This window comes from Peromyscus eremicus, chromosome X (assembly GCF_949786415.1).
Source record: "Peromyscus eremicus chromosome X, PerEre_H2_v1, whole genome shotgun sequence".
Taxonomy (NCBI): Eukaryota; Metazoa; Chordata; class Mammalia; order Rodentia; family Cricetidae; genus Peromyscus; species Peromyscus eremicus.
This window is the reverse complement of record NC_081439.1, coordinates 91160254-91185179: the sequence shown is the minus strand read 5'-3', so window position 1 is coordinate 91185179 and position 24926 is coordinate 91160254. Positions and strand designations below refer to the sequence as shown.

Below are 24926 nucleotides of genomic sequence, written 5' to 3'. Positions count from 1 at the left end.
GCCTCCGAGTGCTGGGATTAAAGGCATGCGCCACCACCGCCCGGCAAGACCCTGCATCTTAATGCCCCTGCTGCTCACTACTCAGATCGGAAAGGAGCCGCCTCTGTCCTTGTCGTTTCAGTGAAGCAGACACTGTAATGTGTTTGAATGAAGATAAAGTGTATTTAAATCTCGAGCCTCCCTACCTGTCCAAACTACCTGATCTTCATTAAGTTTGAACAATTGTCAAAGAGCTAAAAGTCACAATGATTCCCATAACACTATTAGTCACTGTGTACACTTTATTTAAAAAAAAAAGTCTAGCAACTATTTACTTACCTAATTGTGTAGTACAGAGAATATTAGACAGAGAAATAAAATAGGGTAAAATAGATATTTAGAATGAAGCATGAGAGGAGCTGTCAGTGGCTTCTCAGAGAGGGAAAGTCAAGTAGCAGCTTCTTGGGTGAGGGAGGCATCAGTTTTCTTTAAGGTGTGGCTCCTGGTAGGTGGCTCATTCTCCAGTGGATGACCCCTCATGCCCAAGAGTATGTGAGTGGTACAAATAGGCTTAGTGATTTATCAAAAACAAAAAGGACAAAGACATTGGGAGGACTTGGGGATGGGGTGAATCTGGGAGGAGTTAAGGGAGGAGTGAGGGAAGAATGTGATCACAATACATCATATGCATGCATGAAATCCTCAAAGAATTAGTAAAGTATGTCTTAAGAAGATGAAGCATGAGAGGGGGAGGCTAGAGGATTGCCACAAGTTTGAGAACAAGCTGAGCTACACAGCAAGACCTTTCATCAAAAATTACAACAAAAACAAAACAAACAACAAAAAGATAAACAAAAATGAAACTGGCAGAGCTTAGAAATATCTTTACTGACTGGGGCAGTTAAACCCTGTATTATCAAGGGTAACTATAGAATCTCTTCCAGTTGGGATTTTTAGTGAAAATTCAGTATCTCAGTATGACATTATTTTTCTAATGGCCTTTCAAGCCTAAGTAGGATGTATATCCAAGAACAAAGCACAAGGTATAAGAGATAACATTTAAAGGGGGAATTCTAGAAAATTGAAATTATTTGAATAACAGATGCAACTCCCAAGTAAAGTGGCTCCTCTCCCTTGCCTCACATGGATTGAGCTGTCCCCTCCCCTGTCTTTTGGTTTTGAAAGAAGACTCTACTGAGTGTCATAAATAGTGGCAATGGCACAAATTCTTATTTCCATCTACTCCCAGCAGCTAGCTAGGTTATGATAAGGACCAACGGATACAGTAAAAGTAAGAGAGAGAAATAAGGTTTGGAGGCTGGTGGCAGCCCTCCCAAAATACTGTCTTTTTCCTTGGACCCAGATGCCTGACAAAGATTGCTAACTCTTTGGGGAGTTCATCTCTCTCATGAAGAAGTAGGAAATAGGAAATTAAATGGTGCATAATGAAATGGAGAAGAAGAACCTAAGACTAGCTGTAAAGTGAGCAGTGCCATGTTTTGATTCCCGGCTGTATCCCAGGTACTGAGGTAATCCCTGACAAATAGTTATCTCAGATCAGCCTGGAATTGACCTCTTGCTTTCCTTGGCAGGAAGGAAATGTGTACTGTGGTCTCCAAGACTTGCCCTAAAACTGACCTGCGCATTCCCAGTCTCTGTTCCAGATTCTTGCTGCCGGGTATGCAGAGGTAAGTGTCCTACATCCCAAGAATCTGAGGATCGCCATCCAGAGTAGCAGAATTTAGGAAAGAGCAAAATACCTCTCCCATCTCTGAAGGAAAAGGAATTGGTTGTGGTAGTCTCTGTTTATAGACATGGTCTCATTTCTCTAAATGCAATGGACTCGTCATCTCCTCAAACCTGTCTTTTCTTCTTTAGCTTCTGTTTTGGTTTTACAATGATACCAGATTTTCTTTCTAGGCTCGTACTTAATCACCTTTAACTTGGCCTTGTTTGCCTCTTCTCAGATTACCAGATCTATCAGCAATCTTTTCTAGTCCTTCCCATTTGGCAATATTAATATTTTCTTCCTTAGCTACATATAATCAATGAGTATATCAAGCATCTCCTGTATGTAAAACTAAAACTAAACCGTGCCCAATGCTGTGTATAAAATATATGCATACAGGACATTGCTAGAGTGTTTATCATGTTTGTGTGAATTACAAAAAGGAACCCCATACTTAGGATACTCTATTGTCATTTTCCAGAAAGTTCCTATATATTTATACCTCCAACTATGGCACCCTTGAGCAGGACACAACCTACACAGCCATAGCAAAGATACATTCTTTGCCCCTCTAGAACTCATATTTCACCAGAGAAGACAAAAAATAAATAAGCAAGCAAATATATAAATATAAACCATATAAATTATTATTAAAGCAATAAATAAAAAATATGATTTTTTTATCAGAAGTTTAAGCCTGAATTGTGAGGAAGGCCCTGGATTGAGCATCTTGAAATTCAAATCTGAAAGATGAAGAGGAGCCATCTATTCAAAGAGCCTGGGGAAGAGAATTCTAGACAGAGATGAAAAATAGTTCTAAGGCCCAGGAAAGGAAGTGCTTGAAGCATTCCAAGAGTCTGAGGAACAGTGTGGCTGGAATAAGGTGACTGTGGTTGAGAATGGCAAGAGATGAGACGAGGCTGAAGGGATGAGCAGAAGTTAGAACATGCAAGGCTGTGGAGGCTGTGAAAAAGGAATTTGGTTTTCAGTTTTTCATGCCCTGGGAAACCAGTGGAAATTTGTGAGCAAAAGTACTCTATGGTTCCATTGAAAAGGGCTCACTGGCTCTTTCATCCAGGTTATATTAAAGGGAGGCAATAATACAGGAGGAGAGGCCTGAGAGGTTGGTAAAGTGACCTCTCCAGTATGGGAGGACGGGCCTTGCTCTTGGGATCACATTGCAGAGAAGTCGTCCTGCGTGCAGCCTTTGGGGTCATAATGCTTCGGTTTAAGCCCAAGCTTGGCTATTTTCTAGCTGAATGACCACCCTAAACATGTCTAACAGTCTCTACAAGAAGGAACATGGTTGCAAGATTTAAGTGGGATAACGTAAGAAAGGGTCTAAGACAGTCTAGATAGCCTGAGGAATCAATAATGAACAGTAGACAAATGTGATATGTATCTACACATTGTTTTTCAACCATGGATGTACATAGGAATTGTCACAGTGCACTTCCTTCAGGAGAAGAAAGTGATTCTAATGCATAGCCAAAGTTAAGAAGCACTGAGTTAGAAGAAAATTTTATGGTATTTCCTTGTGGAAGTCAGGTTGATGAGCCCTATTATTGTTTCCATCTTACTCTTTCAAAACGATGGCTTTAACTATACTATATCTCAATTCAAAAGTCTTTATCCTCATATGTATCATACTTAACTATATTCCAGAGTTAATTCTAAGCATCATTTACCCTGTCCTCTCACTGTTAGTGTTTTTGTCCCATAAGGACCATGTTGATTCATATCTAGACCGCACCTACAGTGACCTTGGAGTAGGGCCCAATAGTCAGTATTTCAACTGAACTATCATTCTTTCTGCAGTAAAATGGTGGTGCATGGACAAGCACTTTGACAAAACCCTCCAAAGATCACTGAGGATAACCATCACTGATGGTTTGCTAATCTGCATTGTGCAATGAAGCTGAACGTGCTGAAAGTCTGAAACCAGGATGAATGGATGGAAATGCAATCAACTTTAATCTCTGATTTGTTGGCTATCTAATTGTTCTGCTACCAGTCTATACTCATTCCTTTTAATATCCTACCTGTCCATCCCTTATAATTCAATATGGATTCAATTACAGCCTAATTACATTTTTGTTTTAATAAGGCCATGCATCTTTCCCTACCTGTTTCTCACTCTGTGTGTGTAAGTGTGTGCATGTGTGGTACCACAATGCTGTTATTACATTTGTCAAAATAATAGAAATTGAGATAGCATGTCTCTCTCGTTTTTTTGACATTTGTTCCAGCTTAATTTTAATATGGCCCAAAGTCCAAAAGTCCATTCTGCACAGAGATGTGCATGGGGTTCCTAATATAACCAGCTGGTCATTCTAATCCTGTCACGATGGCAAGATTATTTTGTTTAGAAAGGGGGATAGAGAAATATAAACTGGAGAACAATTAATAAAAGAAAGGACATTGCTAGATGGAGTATTATTACATTGAAGAAGCTGTAAGCTGCAGAAAACAAGACTCTCAAGACAGAAGGACATGGATTTGCCATTGCACGACCACCATCTGCACCGTCCGTTAGACAAGCCACTTAACCACCCAGAGCCTGGGATTTCTCAGCTGTAACAATGAAGGATGTGATGGTATCCACCACCCACAGTGGTTGTAAAGATTAACTGCCATGGCATAGAGTGCTAGGATAAGGCCTCATACAGAGTGATTGCTTAAGAAGTGGCAATTATCCTGAAGTTAAGTAGAACGGAGCCTTCCCGTGTCTGATAGATTTGCCTTTTATTTATTTAATCTCCACAGACAGAGCTTTATTTCTAGTCCTTCTTGTGGGAACAGATCCTGGTACTGACTGTCTTCACTTCTCTTGTCACAATTTAAATTTTCCCTTTTAGTGAGTCCTCAGAAGCAGCAGATGAAAGCTCATTATTACTGATCATGCATTGTCCCTTCATACGCTTGACAATTCATTAAATTCTTCCTTTGGCATCTCTAGCCTAAATGCACCACTTTCTTTCATCTTTCTTTATAAAGACTAAATCCCTCACTTTTATAAAAATTGTTTTTTCTGTGCCTCCAATTTCTTTACATCTTTCAGTTGTATATAATGTGCTTGAAATGCCTTTGATGTTCCCATTTCTGAAGCACCTAGTGATTTTTTTCTGTTGAAATGATGTTTGTACAAAGGTGTATCTTGTTGAAGCATATTACTCACACAGCAGGGAACCCAGACACTTCTTCCCTATGCTGACCACCCTAACTGCAGGCCAAATACTGAAGAAAAAAAACAACAACCTTTTGAGTGCTGAACTTGCAATCCTTCATATAAAGGGCCCCATTGAAACAGCTCGTCTGCACTGTCACCAAACACTAATTCTCGCCTGTCTCCCTGGGTCAGACAGCAATCTTAGACTCAGATTGAATCTCAGCCCCGGCCTCGGTTGTTTAGACATGTCTATGAGGCTGGGACAGTCAGAAGAGTGTTGGCAGGGTGCATGTCATTGCTGGCACTTCAGCAAACCTCATCTGGACTGAAAGCCTAGTGCAAACAGCCGCTAGAACCGTGAGGGAAAGTTTATCAGAAGAACCCATCTCTGCACAGATGTAGTACTGCCATATATGGGGCAGACAGACCTCAAATTAAACCCACACCCAGCTTTCCCCTCACCATTTATCATTTCGGCTTCCCGTCTCCTGCCTATGTTGCCAAGTCAAAGGGGAAGGCTATGTACTTGGACTATGGACAAGGCAGAAGAATTTAGGGTAAGCTGCCGAATGTATTCAAAGCCTTATTTTATAGATTGTGTGGCTGTGTCACACTTCTGTATGCACCAGGCAGTGTTTAAATGCTTGCATCTAGAGTAACTCACTTGATCCTCACCACAGTAGTGGGAACTATTTTCATTCCTATTCCACAGCTAGGAAGTGGAGAACAGAGGTTCTGAAGTGATCTGCTCTAAAGTAAGAGAAGAAACAGAATCAAATGTTGAGCCTAGTCACTCAGATTCCAAAGTTCCAAATCAGTAATTCCAAAATAGTAATTAACTATTGGTATACTTTTTTTTTACTTGCATAATTATATGCTAAATGCTTCTCTTTCCCAGAAAAATAAGGTGTCCTAAGAACAAATTCCAAGATCATTTTTGTCCACCATTTCATCTCTAGCCCTGAATCAGGACCAGGTACTTAGTGGTTACTTAACAAGTGTTTAATGACTGAATGGAAGTAGATATTTACACCCAATATTCTCTGATTATGAAGAGAGAGAAAGATGGAATGGCAAGGTCCCCCTCCAGTTGTGAGTGAGTAGGTTGGGGCATTACAGAGAAGGATGGACTGTACAAGTTACTCTTAAGGCCTATACTATGTGCTGTATAAGTTCCTTTTTTCCTTTACTGTCTTGCATCAGAAGACATTCTTGCCACAGTACAGTAAATGTGCCTCAAGAGTTAGTCAAGCAATTTGAGGCTCTGGAGTCAGAATTATGGAGATTTATTTATTTATTTGTTTGTTTCTTTGTTTATTTGTTTATGTCTTTTACTTGTATGAATTTTCTCACAAATCATTTAACTTACAGCCATGCCATATGCCACCAAAGACAGGTGTCATAAAAGTCTGTCACTGAAAGGAAAGAGGATCCTAATCTGGAGAGTAGGACAGAAATCCCTGGAGTATCTCCCCTCCATCAACTGCCATGATTTCCAGGTCACTTTGTCCTGTTCAGGGTGAGGAGAAAGGGGGTTCCGAAGTAAGGGGGAAAACTGATGACGGACAGACCTACAGTCTCTGAATTCCTGATGCTGTCTGTGCTGTTTGTACTGTGTGCTCTACATTGTATTTGCTCCCTGATACTTCAATCTTTTGTGTAAGTGAGTGAACAGGTTTTTATTTTAACTTGAAACAGAAAGTCCCTGTATATCCCAAGCTTGCCTCACATTTGTGATCCTCCTGCCACAGCTTCTCCAATGCTGGGATTATAGATTTCTGCCACCATACCTAGCTCTTTGGAGAGCTTGGCTTATTTATTTTTAAAGGCTTTAAAACAGTCTGGTCCTTCTTTTACCTGTAACTCATTATCATTTTTTTAACGTGAACGAATATTCAGACACTGTAGCCCAGAATATACCATTTCCCTTGTGTTATATATCTCCCTTCAACTTTTTCCACCACAAGCTTTAAATGACACCTTCCTTTCACCGATTAGAATGCAATCCATTTTTTAGGAGCACAGCTGAGTCTGAAGGTTTTTAAAATAGTTTTGAATTTATTACTTGACAGTTTCATACATGTATATAATAAATTTTGTTTGTATTCACCCAGTATTCCCGTCTTATCCTATCCCACTACTCCTGAAACCTTTCTTCCCTACAATTCTCCCCCCCCCCTTACCCTTTGCTGAGGAATTATTGGCAGTTAATGAAACTCCACTTCTAGTAGTTCTGACTAATATATATCTAGCTTATTGACTTTCTGCTTCAACTAACTATAAGTCTTAGTCTGGCTCATACATGCCTTGGTCTATTTTGTGTTGCTACAGCACAATACCTGAGACTAGGTAATTTGTAAAGTAAAGAGGTTTATCTCAGAGTGCTAGAGGCTGGGCTACCCTGTCTGTTAGGTAAGGCCCACATGCTGCTCCATCCACGACAAAAAGTAGTATGGAAAACAGGGAGTTTGAAAAGCAAGGAAGAGTACAAAGAAGCTGACCTCCTTTTTCCCACTCTCAAAAAAGATCCAGTCTCCAAAGAAAGATGCTATAACCACTCTAACACCACACCTTCCACACATCACAACCAATTTTGTATATAACCTTTGACAGGGGCAAACCACATTTAAACTAAAGCAACAGAGTTTAGCATTTAAAATATTCTACTATTTTCTTGTGTAGTGCATTGTTTTGTGTGTCTTGTCTTCTGAGTTGGGCACTTCCGTAAGTAAAGAACTATCTTTTCTTACCCTGCTACCTCTAGCATAGAATTAGTCAGATATCTTGCTGGTGGGTTTCATAAAATCTAAGACAGACACAATTACAAAATAAATGCTCTTTGCATGGTTTCAAATTCAGGTCTGGATAGGAGACAGGTGAGGTAGTTAAACTCACAGCCTGTTCAGTCCACACTAATTGATCCAGTATGCATGTCCACCCAGCATTCATTCATCTCAAATGAGTCCATGGACAAAGCTAAAGTTTCTTTTCATTAAACTGAGATTTTTATGCTGTTTCAAGGATACCAAAACTGTTTAAAAGTAACTTTCCTGTGTTCAAAAATACTGCCATTTAATTTAAATTTCCTTTTAAAATAATTATTTTATGTATATAAATAGTTTGTCTCCATGTATGTTTGGGCACCAACCATATGTGTGCCTAGTAAACACAGAGGCCAGAAGAGGGCGTCAGAGTCCCTGAAACTGGAGTTACAGATGGTTTTGAGCTACCCTGTGGGTGCTGGAAATCAAACTTGGATCCTCTGGAACAGCAGCCAGTGATCTTAACTATTAAGCCATTCCTGCTTTCCCTTATTTAAGATTCTTGACTTGTTTTTCCAAAAGCAGCAAAATTACACCTCAAAAGCTACCTTGGCTAGATCTAGGTATCATCAGGGAAATTGTGTGCGTGTGCTTGTGCATGTGTATGCGTGTGTGTGTGTGTGTGTGTGTGTGTGTGTGTGTGTGTGTGTGTGTGATATTCTATTTTTTTCTAAACACTATAAAAATATAGAAAGTTTTTCAGTTTTGGAAATGAAGGAAAAGCCAGGTGTGGTGGCCCATGCCTTTAATCCCAGCACTTGAGAGGCAGAAACAGGGAGCTCTCTGTGAGTTCAAGTCCAGCCTGGTCTATGTAATGAGTTCCAGGACAGCCAGGGCTACACAGTGAGACCCTGTCTCGAAAAACCAAAACAAAAGAAATGAAGGAAAATGATGAGATGGTATCAATATATCCAAATATCGAGCCTTACAAATCAGTCTTGGGTTGTTTCCAATTTATCACATTTTCAGCAGAAACACTGCTATCTCCTCCTGGTCAGAATGACAGGAAGGAAACATGACTTGAAAAGCAAAATCTGGGCTGTAAACGGAGCTCAGTGGTAGAGTGCCTGCCTGGTGTGTAGGCATCTCGGAGGTCTGTCTCCAGCACTGTAATTTTTTTTTTTTTTTTTTTTTTGTTTTTTCGAGACAGGGTTTGCACCTTTCCTGGAACTCACTTGGTAGTCCAGGCTGGCCTCAAACTCACAGAGATCCGCCTGGCTCTGCCTCCCAAGTGCTGGGATTAAAGGCGTGCGCCACCACCGCCCGGCCACTGTAATTTTTTTAAGCTAACGTCCGTGTTGTGTACCTGAAACTTTATGCCCGTTCTTCACTTAGCAGCTTTCCATTTCTCCTTCACAAATTAATCAGTTATGGATGTCCATTAAATATTGTATCTAGAGTTAGCAACAGTGGCTCGTACAGATTTAAAAGGGAATATTCCATCTTAAATATTCATACTAAAGTAAAACAATAATTTATCATATTATCATCTACACTTGAAAACATTGAAATACCATATTTTCAAAGCTACACAGAAGTCTGACCACTGTTAGTAATATGTTTTTTTAAAGTGCATCACTTGTGGTTAGGAATAGGGAACCATTTTAGAGATTTGCCAGTGACATCTGCTTTCTCCCCCCAACTAGAACCTTTTTCCTTCCATGGAAACTTCCTAGGTTGTTTTGTTTTTTCTCCATTGTTTGTTCTAAGAATTTATCTCTACATGATGGTGAACTGTCTTAGGACCCCCACCCTTTGGACATCATGTTCTTTTTGGAATGTATCTTATTTCTAGGCTATTGCTTCCTTTAGACAGTGGATAGGACACCACTGACTTCCATACAGAATTTAAATTAGTAGACAAGTGTCCTAATTGGCCACCCGGGATATCCTGTCAGGATCAATAACATCCCATCCTTTTGTGGAGTTATAGTTTTTTTTCTGTGATTGTGTGAGTCTGATTATAAAAATAAAAATTCCCAGTGCAGCATTTCGCAGCAATTATTTCTTTATGGGTGATTAAAGCCACTTTTTCCTTAGCCTTATTAAGTACTTCTAGGCATCTTCTGGCTGGCCAGAGACTCACCATTGGATGTGCCCATTGCTCACATTAGAATAGTCTCCATGAACCTGGACTCCATTCTTTACAGGACTCAATCTTAATTCTTGACTGACAACATAAGCAGATGGTAAAGAACCATAAGAAGAAACAGTGAAGCCAAGCAGAGGAATCTTATCTGAATATTATCCACATTCTAACCATAAGACTTTACTAAGTGCTGTCTCCACAGCACAGGTTACATGGACAGTGTGTAATCACCTAGTTGTTTCACACACACAGCTAGCAGGACTACATTCACTTTCTGTTTCCTTTTGGCTATTAAAAGCAGATGCATGCCCCCTATTTCCACCAAGGATCCCACTCTTCTTTGGATAAACCAAGGCCAAAGGACTGCTCATAGAAAGAAAGAAAAAAAAAAAACCTTCTATTCATTTCCATGTAGTTGCCCTTTTCCATCTTGCTTGCTTTTTTTTTTTTTAACTTTCTGATACAGTAGCGTGGGACTCTGTGTGGATACTTGGAATTTTAACACTATACTTTATAGCTATGATTGAACTGCTTCCCAATAAAGCAGATAGCTACCCTCTTAAGTTTTGTTTTAGCTAAATGAGAAAAGGGGTTTTAAGTAATGTACAAAAACTTATTTCCTAAAAACATGAAAATAAAGAGAGATCTGGCATATATACGAAAGAACCCGAGCAATATGAGCTCATAGAAAATATGAGCTCCTCCCTCTCATATATATGCCTATTCTTGTGTGTCTGTGTCTGTGTATATATATTCCTGTCCAGAACCTTGACATCTCATGATTCAGAAACAAAATGTTCCTCTTTCTATGTGAGGACATTAACAGAAGAATGAGTTTAGATTAAATAAGCATCTAGAACCTACTAAGGGCATAAATTATCTCCTTACTAGGTTCTATGTGCTTATTTAATCTAAACTCGTTCTTCTGCTAAATACCTACACATTTGTAAGAGTTTTTGAGGCTTGGTTTTCCCCACTATGTGTCAGCTGTTTTTGAGGCGAAGGAGGAAAAAGCAATGGAGAGAAAGGAATGGAATAAGGGTGATAGACAATGCTTACATGATAATTTCCATGTGCTAGGCACTGTTTCAAGCATTTTCAATATACACTAACCCATTTATTCTTCAAAGGCCTGTAAGGTAGGCATTGTTGTATCTGTTTTAATGATAAGGAAAATGAAACACAATGAGGTTGATGGATTTGTCCACAGTCGCACATGCAGAAAGAGGAGAAGCTAGGATTTGCAGCCAGACTCTGCAGTTCTGTTCTACTCTCTTGGCCATTTAATCTATGCTGCCTTTCAACTTGGGGAAATGAAGCAACTTTGAGAACTCTGTTATCTCTGTGGCTACTGGAAAATGCAGTCTCTGTGATGACTTTCTAGGGACTAATATGGGACTCTGGGAAGCCATGGCCCCATTTTTAACCATGGGTTTGGATCTATTTAACCACATTACCATTGAGAGACTACAGTGTTGGTATGCACACCAGGCACTTACTGGATGCTTTACCCTGTGCCTCCTGAAACTCAGCCTCAAATGCGTTCATGCTCACAGTGCAGTTTTATGAAAGTACTGTTCATTTTCCTGGGCAATTGCCTTGCACGTGGCAGGTGGAGATCTCGTGATGGCTTTCTCTGTGCTTCCTCTTCCATTTCCCCTCAAAAGCTCTTTCACTGTTTGCCATGGTTCTGCTGCTTTCAACTCATCCCTGTGAAAATATGGGGATACCAACCCCCACCTTGATGATTCACATCTTTTTAAAATGAAGATTGGAGTGACTATAGAATTTGCCCCCTTAAACCAGACATTTCAGAAATCAGGAGATGAAGTCCTAATAATTGTGCCTGGCAGATAAAAAGAGAGAGACAATAAAACTAGGTTAGCCTAGATAAATTAGGCCTTATGGCCACCTTATTTCTGATGTCATATGTGGTTCAGAAGTGATTACACACTGGCATACTTTTCTGTTGGGGATCTATCTTCATGGGTATATCAGAATCTCGTTGTTCACATAGTCTTTTTGAGAGAACAGAGTTTGCTTCTTTGACCTACTCAAGCAAACCAGAGATTAATGGAAGTTGTGGAAGTTATAAACAGTCTGAATTTCATCCTAGCTTTTGACCATTTTTCAAATACTTGGTCTCCATTTCTCCCATTACCAGAAAGCCAAGCCATTCCAGCCCCATAGGGTACCACTCAGAGTATAATTGAGATTTGAATGAACAACACATGTGGCTTTTAAGGTTAAATGAATATTGTTTGACATACAGTACACTAGAGTTGTTTTTCATTTTGGTCTAAAAAATTGGTTAAAATTACATCTTGTTGCTTCTCGGAATTAACTAGAATCCATCTGTCTCCATTAGAATCACTGTTTTGTTTTTTTTTTTCAAAGCCATCATTGAAAGAAAAAAGTTCCATATCACTCGAGACAAATTGTCCAGTGAGTAGAGAAAATGAAACAATTTTTTAGGGTATTGGTGCCTATTTTCCCCACGATATAATAGCTAAGATTATAAATGGATATTTATTTTTAGCTATTCAGACAGACACTACCCGGTTTAGAGAGCTACTTTTAGACATACAAAGAATGAGCATCTAAAATGATTATTTCAGTATGTTGATGATGACTTCGTTTAAAGAGGTTAACTCAAGTGTTAAAACCTTTAGCAGCTATTTACTCAAGTGTTCAAACTTGGGTAATGTCATTTTGATGACTTTCAAATCTCAAAGGTGACAGAAATACTAGTATGTAGAATATATTATTTATACATTATATGTTATTATATAATATATGTATTAATATATAGGATGCCTATAGTAAACAGAGTCTCTCTCTCTCTCTCTCTCTCTCTCTCTCTCTCTCTCTCTCTCTCTCCTCAGAAATTATAGCTCCAGTGATTTTTGAAGTTGGTAAAATACTTCATTTTACACATGTGTATCTGTCTGCAAGCCCTCAGATTTGCAAATACAGGGCTGAGGCACACTCATCTGACCTTGTGTTACAGGATATTAATCTTCTGCTGCTGTACTTGACACTGGCTTACCTCATTTGCGTTGCCATCTTAAGTTTCTGCCTATTGGTGATTGCATGTGTCTGTAATGATTCTGCCGTTTGACTGGACTCTGAGTACTTAAAGGCTCTTTAATGAGAAACCCTTTCAAATCTCCAGTACCTACATATAATACACTGAACTTCGGTGACGTCTAGCTAAGAAGCCCCTTGTTTGCTAATATCATTCCGAAAATCTTTAGAAATGGATGTGATGGAGAGAGCTGCTCTGTGGTTCTTCTTGTGTAATTTCGTTTCTCTCTTCAGCTACTCAGAACTGGCTTGGAGCCATATCATGTAGCATTATTACATTTCATTTTACCATTTGCTGGTAAATCCCTTTCTAGTTTCTAATCAACTTTCTGGTCTACTTTCATTTGGCTCAAACCCACCACTGCCAACTAAAACAGGACACGCAAATCTCAGTTTATCCCTACTCAGTCACTGTCAAGGACACTGAACACCTCTCTAGATTCTCAAGCTGACAATCACTTTATACTGTTTTCTTCTCTGCTTTCTTCCTCTGTGATCACATCTACCATCAGTCTTAATACTTTCTTTTGCTCTGCAGTCATGTGCCTCAGCTTTCCTCTCTGAGCAGTTTGCAGTGATGCATGGCCTATCACCTGTCACCATAGCTGCCTCCTGGTTAGACTCTGAGGTTTTAGTGGTCCCCAGCTAGGCTACACTGTGCTGCCAGAAGACACTTCCTCGGATATCATTTGTACTATCGGACCCTCTATCTAAAAATTAATAACAGGATGAAATGTGAATTTTTCAACCTGCTTTTGATGCCCCAAAATTATTTACAACCCCTCGTTAACCTCAACAACACCCTACTTTCACCCTCCTCCTCCTTCCCCACCCGTTCTCTCCAGTTACCAGCCCCATATTTTCCCAATCTAAAATTTCGATCCAAACAATACCTAATTTCTTCCCGCTCACTTCTGTGTAGCTTGCTATTTCCAAAGTGCTGCTTCTTTGCAAATGTCATTCATTTCAGCTGAGGTGCTCTGCCCACACCAGCAGTGTCCCTGTAACACTTCTGCATCTACCTCTAAAAAAATGGGCCATAGTTCATTTAAAATGTTTTTCCCATGATTCCATCTGACTTGTTCATCTTCCCAACTCAATATGGCCTAAGCATGCATATATATAATTTTTTCCAGTTGCTGACCTTCATATGTTTTTAAACTGCATCTTAAACTGATGTCCAGTCACTTCCACATTCAACGAGAACATCTTGAGGGCAAGGGCCCAGAATGATTTGTCTCACTTGTAACAGTATCAATCTTTCCACTTATGCATCATTCAGGGCTTGTTATTTGACTCTTCAGCATTATTTCCTGTCATAGCCAACTCTCACTGTAGCCAGTCAGAGTTTCCACATAGGTCTTTAGACAGTCTTTGCCTATTATCTGCACCCACACAGGAAGAAAACTGTTCTTCCAGCACACACTCAATTTTGATATTTTTACTACAGTTTAGTTCAGTTATTAAGCCACTGATATGTACCCAGCAATATGCCAGCTGTTACAGCCCAGCTATTTTTAAATTTCTGTATGCATCCAACTCTATTGAAGATACCATCAAAACCTAAATTATTGGCCCTTATCCCATAGTTTCTGATTTAGTAGGTCTGGGGTGGGATCCAAACTTTTGAGTGTCTAACAAATTCCCAGATGATGACAAGGACCACACTTTCGAAAGTAGTGACCAAGAAGATACAAAGATAGTGTAAGGCATATCTTATTTTAAGAAATTTACAGTTTGTCCACAAAGGGCCAAGAAACATTTTGCAGTGGAAAATATTTACAGTGCTTTGTTACTCATTCATGCTGCAAATGCTGAATGAATACTATGTACAAATTGCTATTGTCAGTGGTACTATTACATCAATGACTAGGATAGACAAAAATCTTGATTTTCATGGTGGAATTATAATGAGAGAAAACAGAAAATGAACAAAATATTAAAAATGTAAGGCACTTCTAAGTATTCAAGAGAAAAAGAGAAAAAAAGAAATTCTAGGGTTGTCAGAGATTTCCCAGTTCCATCATTTAATGGCAATGTAGTCATAAATACCAAAGAGTAAGCTATGCTTTTATAGGATGAACATGATTATTCAGGAATCTGGGGGCCAGCGACTTGGGTGTTAATCTCAATGAACATTGTTTAACTATGAATAGCTACATCTACTTTACTGAGCTTTGGTTTCTCCATCTGTTTCATGTAACACTTGGACAAAATTATGTCTGAAGTTCTCTACATTTCAAATAGTGTAGGATACTAAGTCCTTCAGGCAATCAGAACTAAGTAAATGAGCTAGGCACTATAGCTCAAGCCTATAATCCTAGAATGTGCAAGTCCAAGGCAGGAGGCTATCAAACTAATTTTCAAGCTTTTTCAAGTCCTAAAAAATTACATGAATTTCCCCAATGGTGCTGTCATGTCCCTGAACCAGTTAAAATGTTACTATTTAGTTTCAAGGATTTGAAAGCTTGAGAGATGAATTATAACAGAAAATTCTTTGTTTTTCCATGTTCTGTGTTAGCCCATTCAAGAGCTAGTTAGTGTTTAGCATAATATACATATAATATATATTATGCACACACAATACTTACATATATATGTATGGTCATAGATTACCAAAGCTTCTTGAAAATTACCCAATTTGTTTCATTTTTAATAAACTGATGAATATCCATATCTTTTGTATGTTTATGTCTCCCAAAACCTTAACATAAAACCTTTCTCTTTGAAGCATTTACTCTGAGTTTGGTGTGGTGATGCACACCTGTAATGCCAACTTAAGACAGAAGGAAGGACCATGAGCTCCAGAACAACCTGAGCTATATAGTGAGTTCAAGTTTAGCCACAACTACATAGCAAGACCCCGTCTTAAAACAGAACATTAGCTATTCTGGAAGACTTCAGTAATAGGGGGTTTACTGTCCAAAGAATGGGGCATATAGACCTAGAGCAGTGGTTTTTGACATTCCTAATGCTGTGACTCTTTAAAACAGTTCCTCATGTTGTAGTGACCCCCAACCATAAAGTGATTTTTGTTGCTACTTCATAACTATAGTTTTGCTAGTGTTATAAATCATAATGTAAATCTCTGTGTTTTCCAATGGTCTTAAGCAACCCCTGTGAAAGGGTCATTCAACCCCCAAAAGAGGTCACAAACCACAGGTTGAGAACTCCTGACGTAGAGAAAGGTGTGACAGATCAAAATTAAAGACAGTAGTGTGCTGTTTTATTACTATAGCTCTGTAATATAGCTTGAAATGTGGCACAGTAACCCCCTTAAGCTCTGTTCTTTTTATTTGGGATTGCTTTTTCCATATGAATTTTAGAATTTTTCTCTACCTATATACCTATGTATATATGTGTATGTGTTTGTGTTTATGTGTGTGGGTGTGTGTGTAACAATAATAACTAAAGAAGAGTTCATGAATTTGAGAGTGAATGAGGGAGGGACATGGGAGAAATTGGAGGGGGAAGGAGGAGTGGAACCAACCATTGTAAATAGAGCACTCACATGTGAATTTCTAAAACAATAAAGGAAAATTAAAAAAGACAGCATCTTGGATATTTCTTGCATAAGTACTCTAATCATAGCAAGTTTAATTTTTACTTTTAAGTCAATTCATAGCTTCTCAGAGACATCATGGTGAACTTAAGTCTTGACCAATGAAAACTTCAAAATTCATTGTTTAAGGGTAGTGTAAACACACATTAAATACGATCTGTAAAATACTTAACTGTCACTAGAATAAAATAAGCAAAAGTGATGATGATGGCTATATTACGGTGAAAAGCGATTATTTTCCCTTTTATATTCCAAATCCTGGATAATGTTAACAGTTAGTCTGTTTAGAAAATGATAACTGCTTTCTTCTGAGTTGTTTTGAATCATGAGACCCACCCAGAGAAATCGTTCAGTGCTGTTTCTTGAAGGGTAGCCACAAGATCTAAAATGCCTTGAGAACTTTAGAAACATTGCTCAAAAAATGTGGCTGGGTCAAAAGGGTGACAGTTTTCCCTTCTATGTATGTTTGATTCTTTTTTATTTCTTTTTAATAAACAGGGGATGGAGAATTGTCGTGGGAACATTCTGATGGTGATATCTTCCGGCAACCTGCCAACAGAGAAGCAGTAAGTGTGAAGAGCTCCAATATTTCCACACTCTACAGCAGTAAGCCAAGCTTTTTCCCCCATGGAAAAAAATCTCCATCAAATCCAAAAGAGGACCCATTTCTAACATCACTTTCTACTCCTCCCTCAGAAAAATCAAATGATGTCATCACCAACCTCTAAACATTTTACCATCTGTAATTAGGGCAAGAACATGAACAAATTGTAGCCATAGCCTTTTGTCTAGATCAGAAGTTGGTACTCTCTTCGGATGACCTGATGAATCTGTGTGTTCTCTCTAAGGAAGACAGTCACCACCTCTATTCTCAATAGTGAATGCTTTCTATGGGATTTTAACATACTCCACTTCATCCTTTTGGTCAGATTCCTTATAAACCTGAAAGCTCTTGATCATGCAGTTGAAAGAAAAAAAAGACTGGGCCAGATTCTCCTTGCTTTACCCTTATTTCTGTTGTTAGCACAAATCTTTTGGTTTTTCGAGACAGGATTTCTCTGTGTAGCTTTGTGCCTTTCCTGGAACTCACTTCGTAGTCTAGGCTGGCCTCGAACTCACAGAGATCCGCCTGGCTCTGCCTCCCGAGTGCTGGGATTAAAGGCGTGCGCCACCACCGCCCGGCAGTTAGCACAAATCTTAGAATAAGCCTGACAAGTCGGACTCTATATAGATAGTGATAGTGTACATTTAATCAATTAACAAAAAAGTGCATCTGTAAGAATCAGTGTCTAAAAAGAGTTATTGTTCAAACATCTTAAAATTTGGAAAGGAAATGTTTGAACATTCCTTTTCACATAAAGGAACTTATAAGAGTGTTTCCAAGTATAAGGGTGTTTGTCATTGCACACAAACAGGTGTTCAGTGCACCTGCTGAATAAGAACAATTTTTAAACTGTCACTGCAGCATTGTTTTCATAAGTTTAACAGATTATCATAAATATTTATCAATATAGGCTTGGCTATATACATCCAATCATTGGGATACTGTGGTGTTATTAATAACAACATAACGAGTGTTGACAAGATTGATCAGCAGGCACTTGGATGCCAAGCTTGAGTTCTATCTCCAGGACCCACATGGTGAAAGGGGAGAACCAACTGAAGTATTCCTCTGACCTCCACACACAGCCATCCATTGTACATGTATGATCACACACACACACACACACACACACACACACACACACACACACAAAATAAATAAATAAATAAATAAATAAATAAATAAATAAATAAATAAATTCTAAAAGTAAAATTGTATCTAAATGTAGCAAAACAGAAAACTCAAAAAGATAATAAAACAAATGTAAAATGTGTGTGTGCTTTTATAAATGTATAAATGAGAACTATCTGAAGGGTCCTATATCAACATAAGAATAGTAATAGAGGGATAGAGTAGACATGAGGAAAAGAAGACTTTGACTTCTTAACTTAATCTACTTCATGTTTTTCCATGATATAAATTAGTTTAATAATAAATAAAATCGTGATTTTTGTCAAACCTTAGAAACTGGAAATAAGTCAGGAGACTAGGTAATTATAGAACAGGCTATTTTCATAACTAGAGTGCGCATGATGACAGAGTTCACAGACTTTGCTATTGAATGACAGATGCAAACATCACTATGTCACTTAGGCTAGGATTCACTGTCATCACAGTGGCTAGTTCTGACTTGCACACCCCATCTTGCCAACACCATACCAAAAGCTTCAGCAGTGGTAGTACATAGTTTCAGTTGGCTTTACTACTTTGCAGTATTGCTTTCTGAACACTGCTACTTCAGAATTAGTGTAGAATTGTGGACAAGGTGGAAAGCAACACTTCAGACATCTCACAAAAGTAAAATTTATTCCACAAGAGAGATTGAATCCTCACAGTCAGGAAACGATTTTCTCCTTTCTACTCTGTCTGATTTAGAGTGAGATTCTATACAGATCCTAACAAGACATGGTAGCAGTCTCAGTTTTCTGTGTTGTAAATTTCCTCTTTCCCTCAACCCAGTTTTTTGTTTTGGTAAGAAGTTGAGAGCAACTGTATTAGTGGCTGTCAGCTAGATGTCATTCAAAACTTCAGCCCCAGTAACCTTATGCTGTTCAGCTGCCTCAGTAAGCACTGAGACCACTTCAGTGGGCTTGCTGTTAAATGTTATTCATTTGCTTTCCTTCTTTTCTTCATTTTATGCTCCTCAGAAGCTCTATATCTTGCCTTTCAGCCTCATTATTCCTCCTAAACTTCCATAAGGGATGACTTAATCTAGGCTTGTAGAAAGCAAAGCAAACATTTGGGACTGGAAGACCACAATGGCCAGATGGTTCCACTTTATTATAAGTAAACATTTTAATTTGTTCTAAGGTGGATTGATACTGTATAATATGATTTGAGTAATACATAGCATCTATAGTAATGGGAAAGTATATACCTGGCACATAGTAGGCACCCAATAAATAAACATGTTGATTGAAGGGGTATATAAGTTATAATGAAATAAAAATGAGGATGGACTCTGAGTTTTGTCACCCACACTTTTAAGTGACATTAAATTTACCAGTAGGATAGTGAAAAAGTTTGGTATATGTCTTAATTGGGGTTACTATTGCTGTGATGAAACACCATGACCAAAGCAACTTGGGAAGGAAAGGGTTTATTTGGCTCGCACTTCAGTATCATTGCTCATCATCAAAGGAAGACAGGACAGGAACTCAAACAGAGCAGGAATCTGGCAGGAGGAGCAATGGAGGAATGCTGCTCACTGACTTGTTCCCTATGGCTTGCTCAGCCAGCTTTATTATAGAACCCAGGACCACCAGCCCAGGGATGGCATCACCCACAGAGGTCTGGGCCCTCCCATATCAATCACTAATTAAGAAAATGCCCTACAGGCTTGCCTACAGCCCAATCTTACTGAGGCATTTTCTTAGTTGAGGCTCCCTCCTCTCAGATGATGCTAGTATGTGTAAAATTGACACAAAACTAGCCAGAACAGCATAGAGATAGCATGAAACAGATAACAATCTACTTGTCAGTCACATTGTTGGAAAACATCAGAATGCCTATTCTTGCCGTATAAAGGTTTAATGAAAGGTATAGACTTTGGGGCTCTTTAATTTCAGTGTAAAATGTTTTTAATTTTCAATTGTTAAAATAATAAAGCCAGTTAAAAATGTTTGGTAAGGAGATTGGCCTAAAAGTTCTTCTAGCTAGGGACTGTAAGCTAGTAGTGACTGAGATATAACGATTTTGTGGTTGTGTGGATTATAACACATTCTGAAGACACCTTTCAAACCAAAATTCCTTTTTAGCTTCAGGTAACTATAGTTTACTTAGAATTATAAGAGCCAATACAGAGATATCTACATGAGCTAATACAGAGATATCTATGTCCTTTGCCCAGTTCCTTCCAATGGTAATATCCCACAAATCCACAGTAAAACATTAGAACCAAAATGTCCTTTAAAGATCCTTTTGAGACCCTAATGTTTTTCATATTACCAATAAATAATTATCCCTTTTTTAAAATCTTATTTATATTTTTAAATATATATATATATGGGGGAAGGGTTGTACATATGAGTACAATACCCATAGAGGCCAGAAGAGGGTATCAGATCTGGATCTGGGATTACAGGTGTTTGTGAGCCACCAGACATGGATATTGGGAACCAAAATCAGATCCTCTGCAAGAGCACAATATATGTTGTTAGTCGCTGAGCACCCCCATCCCATTATCCTTTCTTTAAAAATTCACTAATATGTAAAATTTTATCAGTGCAGTGTAGTATTTCAATAATGTATATATACACTGTGTAGTGTTAAAATCATGTTAAACATACCTATCTCCTCGTTTATAATTTGTGAGTGGTGAAAGCGTTCAGTATTCTTTTTTCTAGATGTGTGCAATATGTACTTCATTATTGTTCTGTATAATCAATAGAATGCCATATCTTCTTGCTGTTGTCTATAGCTGGAGTTTTCTCCAGTCCCGCTTGGGCCCACAGCCGCTCAGACCCAAGTAAACACACAGAGACTTATATTACATATAAACTGTATGGCCGTGGCAAGCTTCTAGCTGTCTAGTTCTTATATCTTAAATTAACCCATTTATATTAATCCATAAGTTGCCAAATGGCTTGTGACTTACCAGTACTTTACATCTTGTTTCTCATGGCATTGGCTGGCAGCGTCTCCTTTTCCTCTCCTTTCTCTTCCTGTCTCTCTGTTTGGATTCCACCTGCCTCTAAGCTGCCTTGCCATAGGCCAAGTGGATTTATTTATCAACCAATCAGAGCAACATATTTTCACAGCATACATAAAGACATTCCCCCATCAGCTGTCTAAGTAAGACTTAATGCTCACCTTTGCCCCATCCCCTCCTCCTCACTACTTTTGCCCAGTAACACGTTCTACATTTGATCAATTCTTTAGATTCTTATATGAGTGAGACCATGCAAAACCTTCATCTTTTAAACATGAGAGCATGGAGGAATGAGTTTCTGCAGGGCTTCTGCAATGGAGGAGCTTTTTCCCAATGGAAAAAGGATTATTTTAAACCCACCTCAAAAGTTGAGCAAAGTTTTCAGACCTTCAAGTTAGTAAGTCAGAAATATGAAAATAATGAGGAGAAAAAAAAATCACATTTCAAGCAAACTTTTTTTTTGCCTTTTTTCTCCACTCAGGCAGCCTTTTCACAACTAATTTTTAAGATGAGCTCTAAGTTCACTTACAGTTATAAGGTCTTAAAGGCTTTTCTTCTATGCTCATATTTATGAGGTAGATTGGCCTCTGAAGTTTTTTATTTGATCAGAGGATGGACTCCAAAACAACCATTATATAGACTAAATAGGTAATATATAGAAGTCTATATGTATACACATATAGATTATTGCATACACTAACAATTAATGAAAACAGGCCATAAATTAGAAAAAGAGCATGGAGGAGCATATGGGAGGGTTTGGGGGGAGGAAAGGGGAGAAAAGTTAAAATTACAAAATAATCTCAAAAGGTATAAAAAGTAAAAAACATTTACACATCCATCACCTCCCAACCTCTTGCCCCACAGGAAACCCTTTATGTCTGTGATTCCCTACCTCTGCCTATAAAATTCCTGAAGTTCAGGCCTCACTTCAGACCCAGCAGAATCTCTGGGAGTGACAACCTGCTCCTTGCATTTTGAACAGCTCCTTTGGTAACCCTTAATTGCAGTCATGGTAGAGTTTCGTTTGTATATGCTGGTAAACACCACAGCTAGAAGACCTTCTGCTTGAAATAGCTTTTAGCTAAAAGGTTGTTAACCATTCTTCCTCCTCCTCTTTCTACTTCTTTTCTTCTTCCTCTTCCTATTTCTGTTCTAAATGCTACCAATACCACTCCATCCTCAAAACTTCAACCTTGTTGTTCTGGATAAATTCCCTTTCTCTTCTCAGCTTCTCTACCTACAAAGCAAAAGATTCGCATGATGTATTAGTCACTTCTCTTTATGCTGTGACAAATAGCTGACAGAAGCTACTTAGGAAGAAAGATTACTTGACACACAGTTTCAGAAGATATCAGCCCAGCATGGCAGAGGAGGCATGGTGGCAGGAGTGGACCAATTTGTAGTATCAGGAGCAATCATTGGAGTTCCTTACATAGTGTGGCTGGACCAAGATTTAGAGAACCAGACTGGAACAGGAGGGAAGTGTAAGTTCAAAGGTCCACATCCAGTGACCCACCTCTGCCAGATAGATTTCACATCTCAAAGGTTCCCTAACCCATAGCACCAGCCAAGGGACAAATGTGGAGACATTTAAGACTTTAAGATGAATATGTGGGGCTAAGCAGTCTACAAAAGGTCCTCTGCTCAAAATCTCTGATGCTTCTGGTTTTCTTCTTTGTTTGAAACCATAGCCCATACTACTCCTTAGTGCTAAAGAAGAGTTTTACATTTTGTGCTCACAATTGTGAATCAGAGACCATAACGCATTTTTAATTGTATTGCTGTTGAACACCTTTCTTTCGGCAGCAGTGGGACACTCACCAGGCAAACTTTCTTCTCCTTGTTACTTTGGCAAAATGTTGTCAAGCAACAGAAAGGAGAGAATAGCCTTTGTGGAATGCTACCGATTATGGCAAAAAGAGACATATAAACCATGGTGGGAATGAGAACTATTTGCCCTGAGAATCCCATCCATGGACATGATAACAAATTGGAGCAAATTCTTGTTTGTATGAATTGTTAAGGCAATGTGCCAGAGTGGGCTCTTAGATACAGAGAATAATATTTTCTGTCAGGAGTCAAAAAGAGTCCTTTTATTCCGATTTCTGCTCACTTTTCCCTTCCCCCAAAGCAATTTTTTTTTCAAAAGATGTGCTTATGATACATAACAATATAAGTTTGTCTTATGGTAAGTTGGGTCAAGGATACCCTGACTCTCTCATTTTGTCTGTTATCTAAATAAGTAAATTTAAGGATCTTCCTTTTTAACTGCTTGTGAAATCTTTTCATGGGCTTTCCCTTCTTTACCCATAACAAATGCCCTTAAAACAGTGCATATTAATGCTCTAATCCTTAAGGTTTTATTCTTATTCCAGCCATCCCTTTCTACCTGCCCTCTACCTCAGCGCCAAAGAACAAGGAAAATAGTTGAGTTTATTATTGCCTTAAACTCTTGATGAAAGAATAGTGATTGCTTTATTAGTCCCACAAGAGTGGGAAAGTGTTTTTATTCACTTAGCAGCTACGGGCGAGTATAGTCTAGATATTACACATTACTCTAGGCACTATGGCAGTGAACAAACAAAGTCCTTGACTCCGGAGAACTTGCATGCTATCGCTGCTCTGTATCAGGGAAGTGCTCTGCTGTGTTATCTATCATTGCCTGGGTTTACACTCTCACTATACAGTTTTGTGACCCTATCTGTCCTCCACCCTTTTCTCCAGTTCACTAATACATAACAGGGTGTAATGCTTTGAAAAACCTCTTGATTAAGTCACTTCTCTACTTAAAAAAAATCCCTCAAAAGGCTTCCATACTCCCACCTCTATCATTTACCAAATAAAGTACTTACCCCTTAGCTTGTCATTTAAAGTCCTCCTGATCTGGCTCCAACCCCCTTTTGGAATGTTATCCTTCAACTGTTCCCTTTTAAGGACTCTCTGTTCTCTGCTACACCTTCTCAGTTTGGAAACTTCTGCCTGGAATAGTCCCCACAAACTGCCTATTAAAAAAAAGTCTACCCACTGTTCATGACCCAGGTCACAAACCCTCCCCGACAAGCATCTCTACTCGTAATTTAAACACCACTTTGGACTTTTCCTGTGACCTGCTACCTTCTGCCTTGTGTTGCAGACTAACTCTTAAACTGGGAAATATGAGTCTCTTAGCAGGAAGACGCATTAGCCTTTGGGGCTGTTTTCTTCCTCACGAGTTTCTCTGTGAATCTTGTCCAATCTACAAGAAGAGAGGAAAATCTCAGCATATTGCAAGTGCTGCTCTCTCACAGTCACATCCTTACCTTTGCTGATGTAGGAAGACATACAGTTAAGATCGGAGCTCATCACTAAAAATCAATTCATTGAATTGCTGCTGGTGCATATAACTCAATTCCTGTCATCTCATTGTTGATACTTGTTTTGGACTGTTTTTTTTTCTTGTCATTTATAGAGACATTCTTACCTCCGTTCTCCCTATGACCCTCCACCAAGCAGACAAGCTGGAGGTCCTCCTCGCTTTCCTGGGGGGAGAAGTCACCGGGGAGCTCTTATGGATTCCCAGCAAGCATCAGGAACCATCGTGCAGATTGTCATCAATAACAAGCACAAACATGGACAAGGTAAAGGGCATCCTCCACAGCATGCCTGATCTTTAGAGACCAAACCTAGGACAGGACCCTTTATCCCATAAATAGTGCATACTCACATGTGGACCACTAAATGTGAAGTCTTCAA

At 38.9% G+C, this 24926-nt stretch overlaps 1 protein-coding gene across 1 annotated transcript in view; it reads left to right on the top strand.

Annotated features, from left to right (window-relative positions):
- Window positions 1–24926, top strand: part of Chrdl1 (chordin like 1) — a 124058-nt gene that overhangs the window by 79496 nt on the left and 19636 nt on the right. The window contains 4 exon segments of the mRNA XM_059250817.1: window positions 1572–1607; window positions 1610–1667; window positions 16936–17003; window positions 24643–24811. Coding sequence (XP_059106800.1) covers window positions 1572–1607; window positions 1610–1667; window positions 16936–17003; window positions 24643–24811 — 331 coding nt within the window.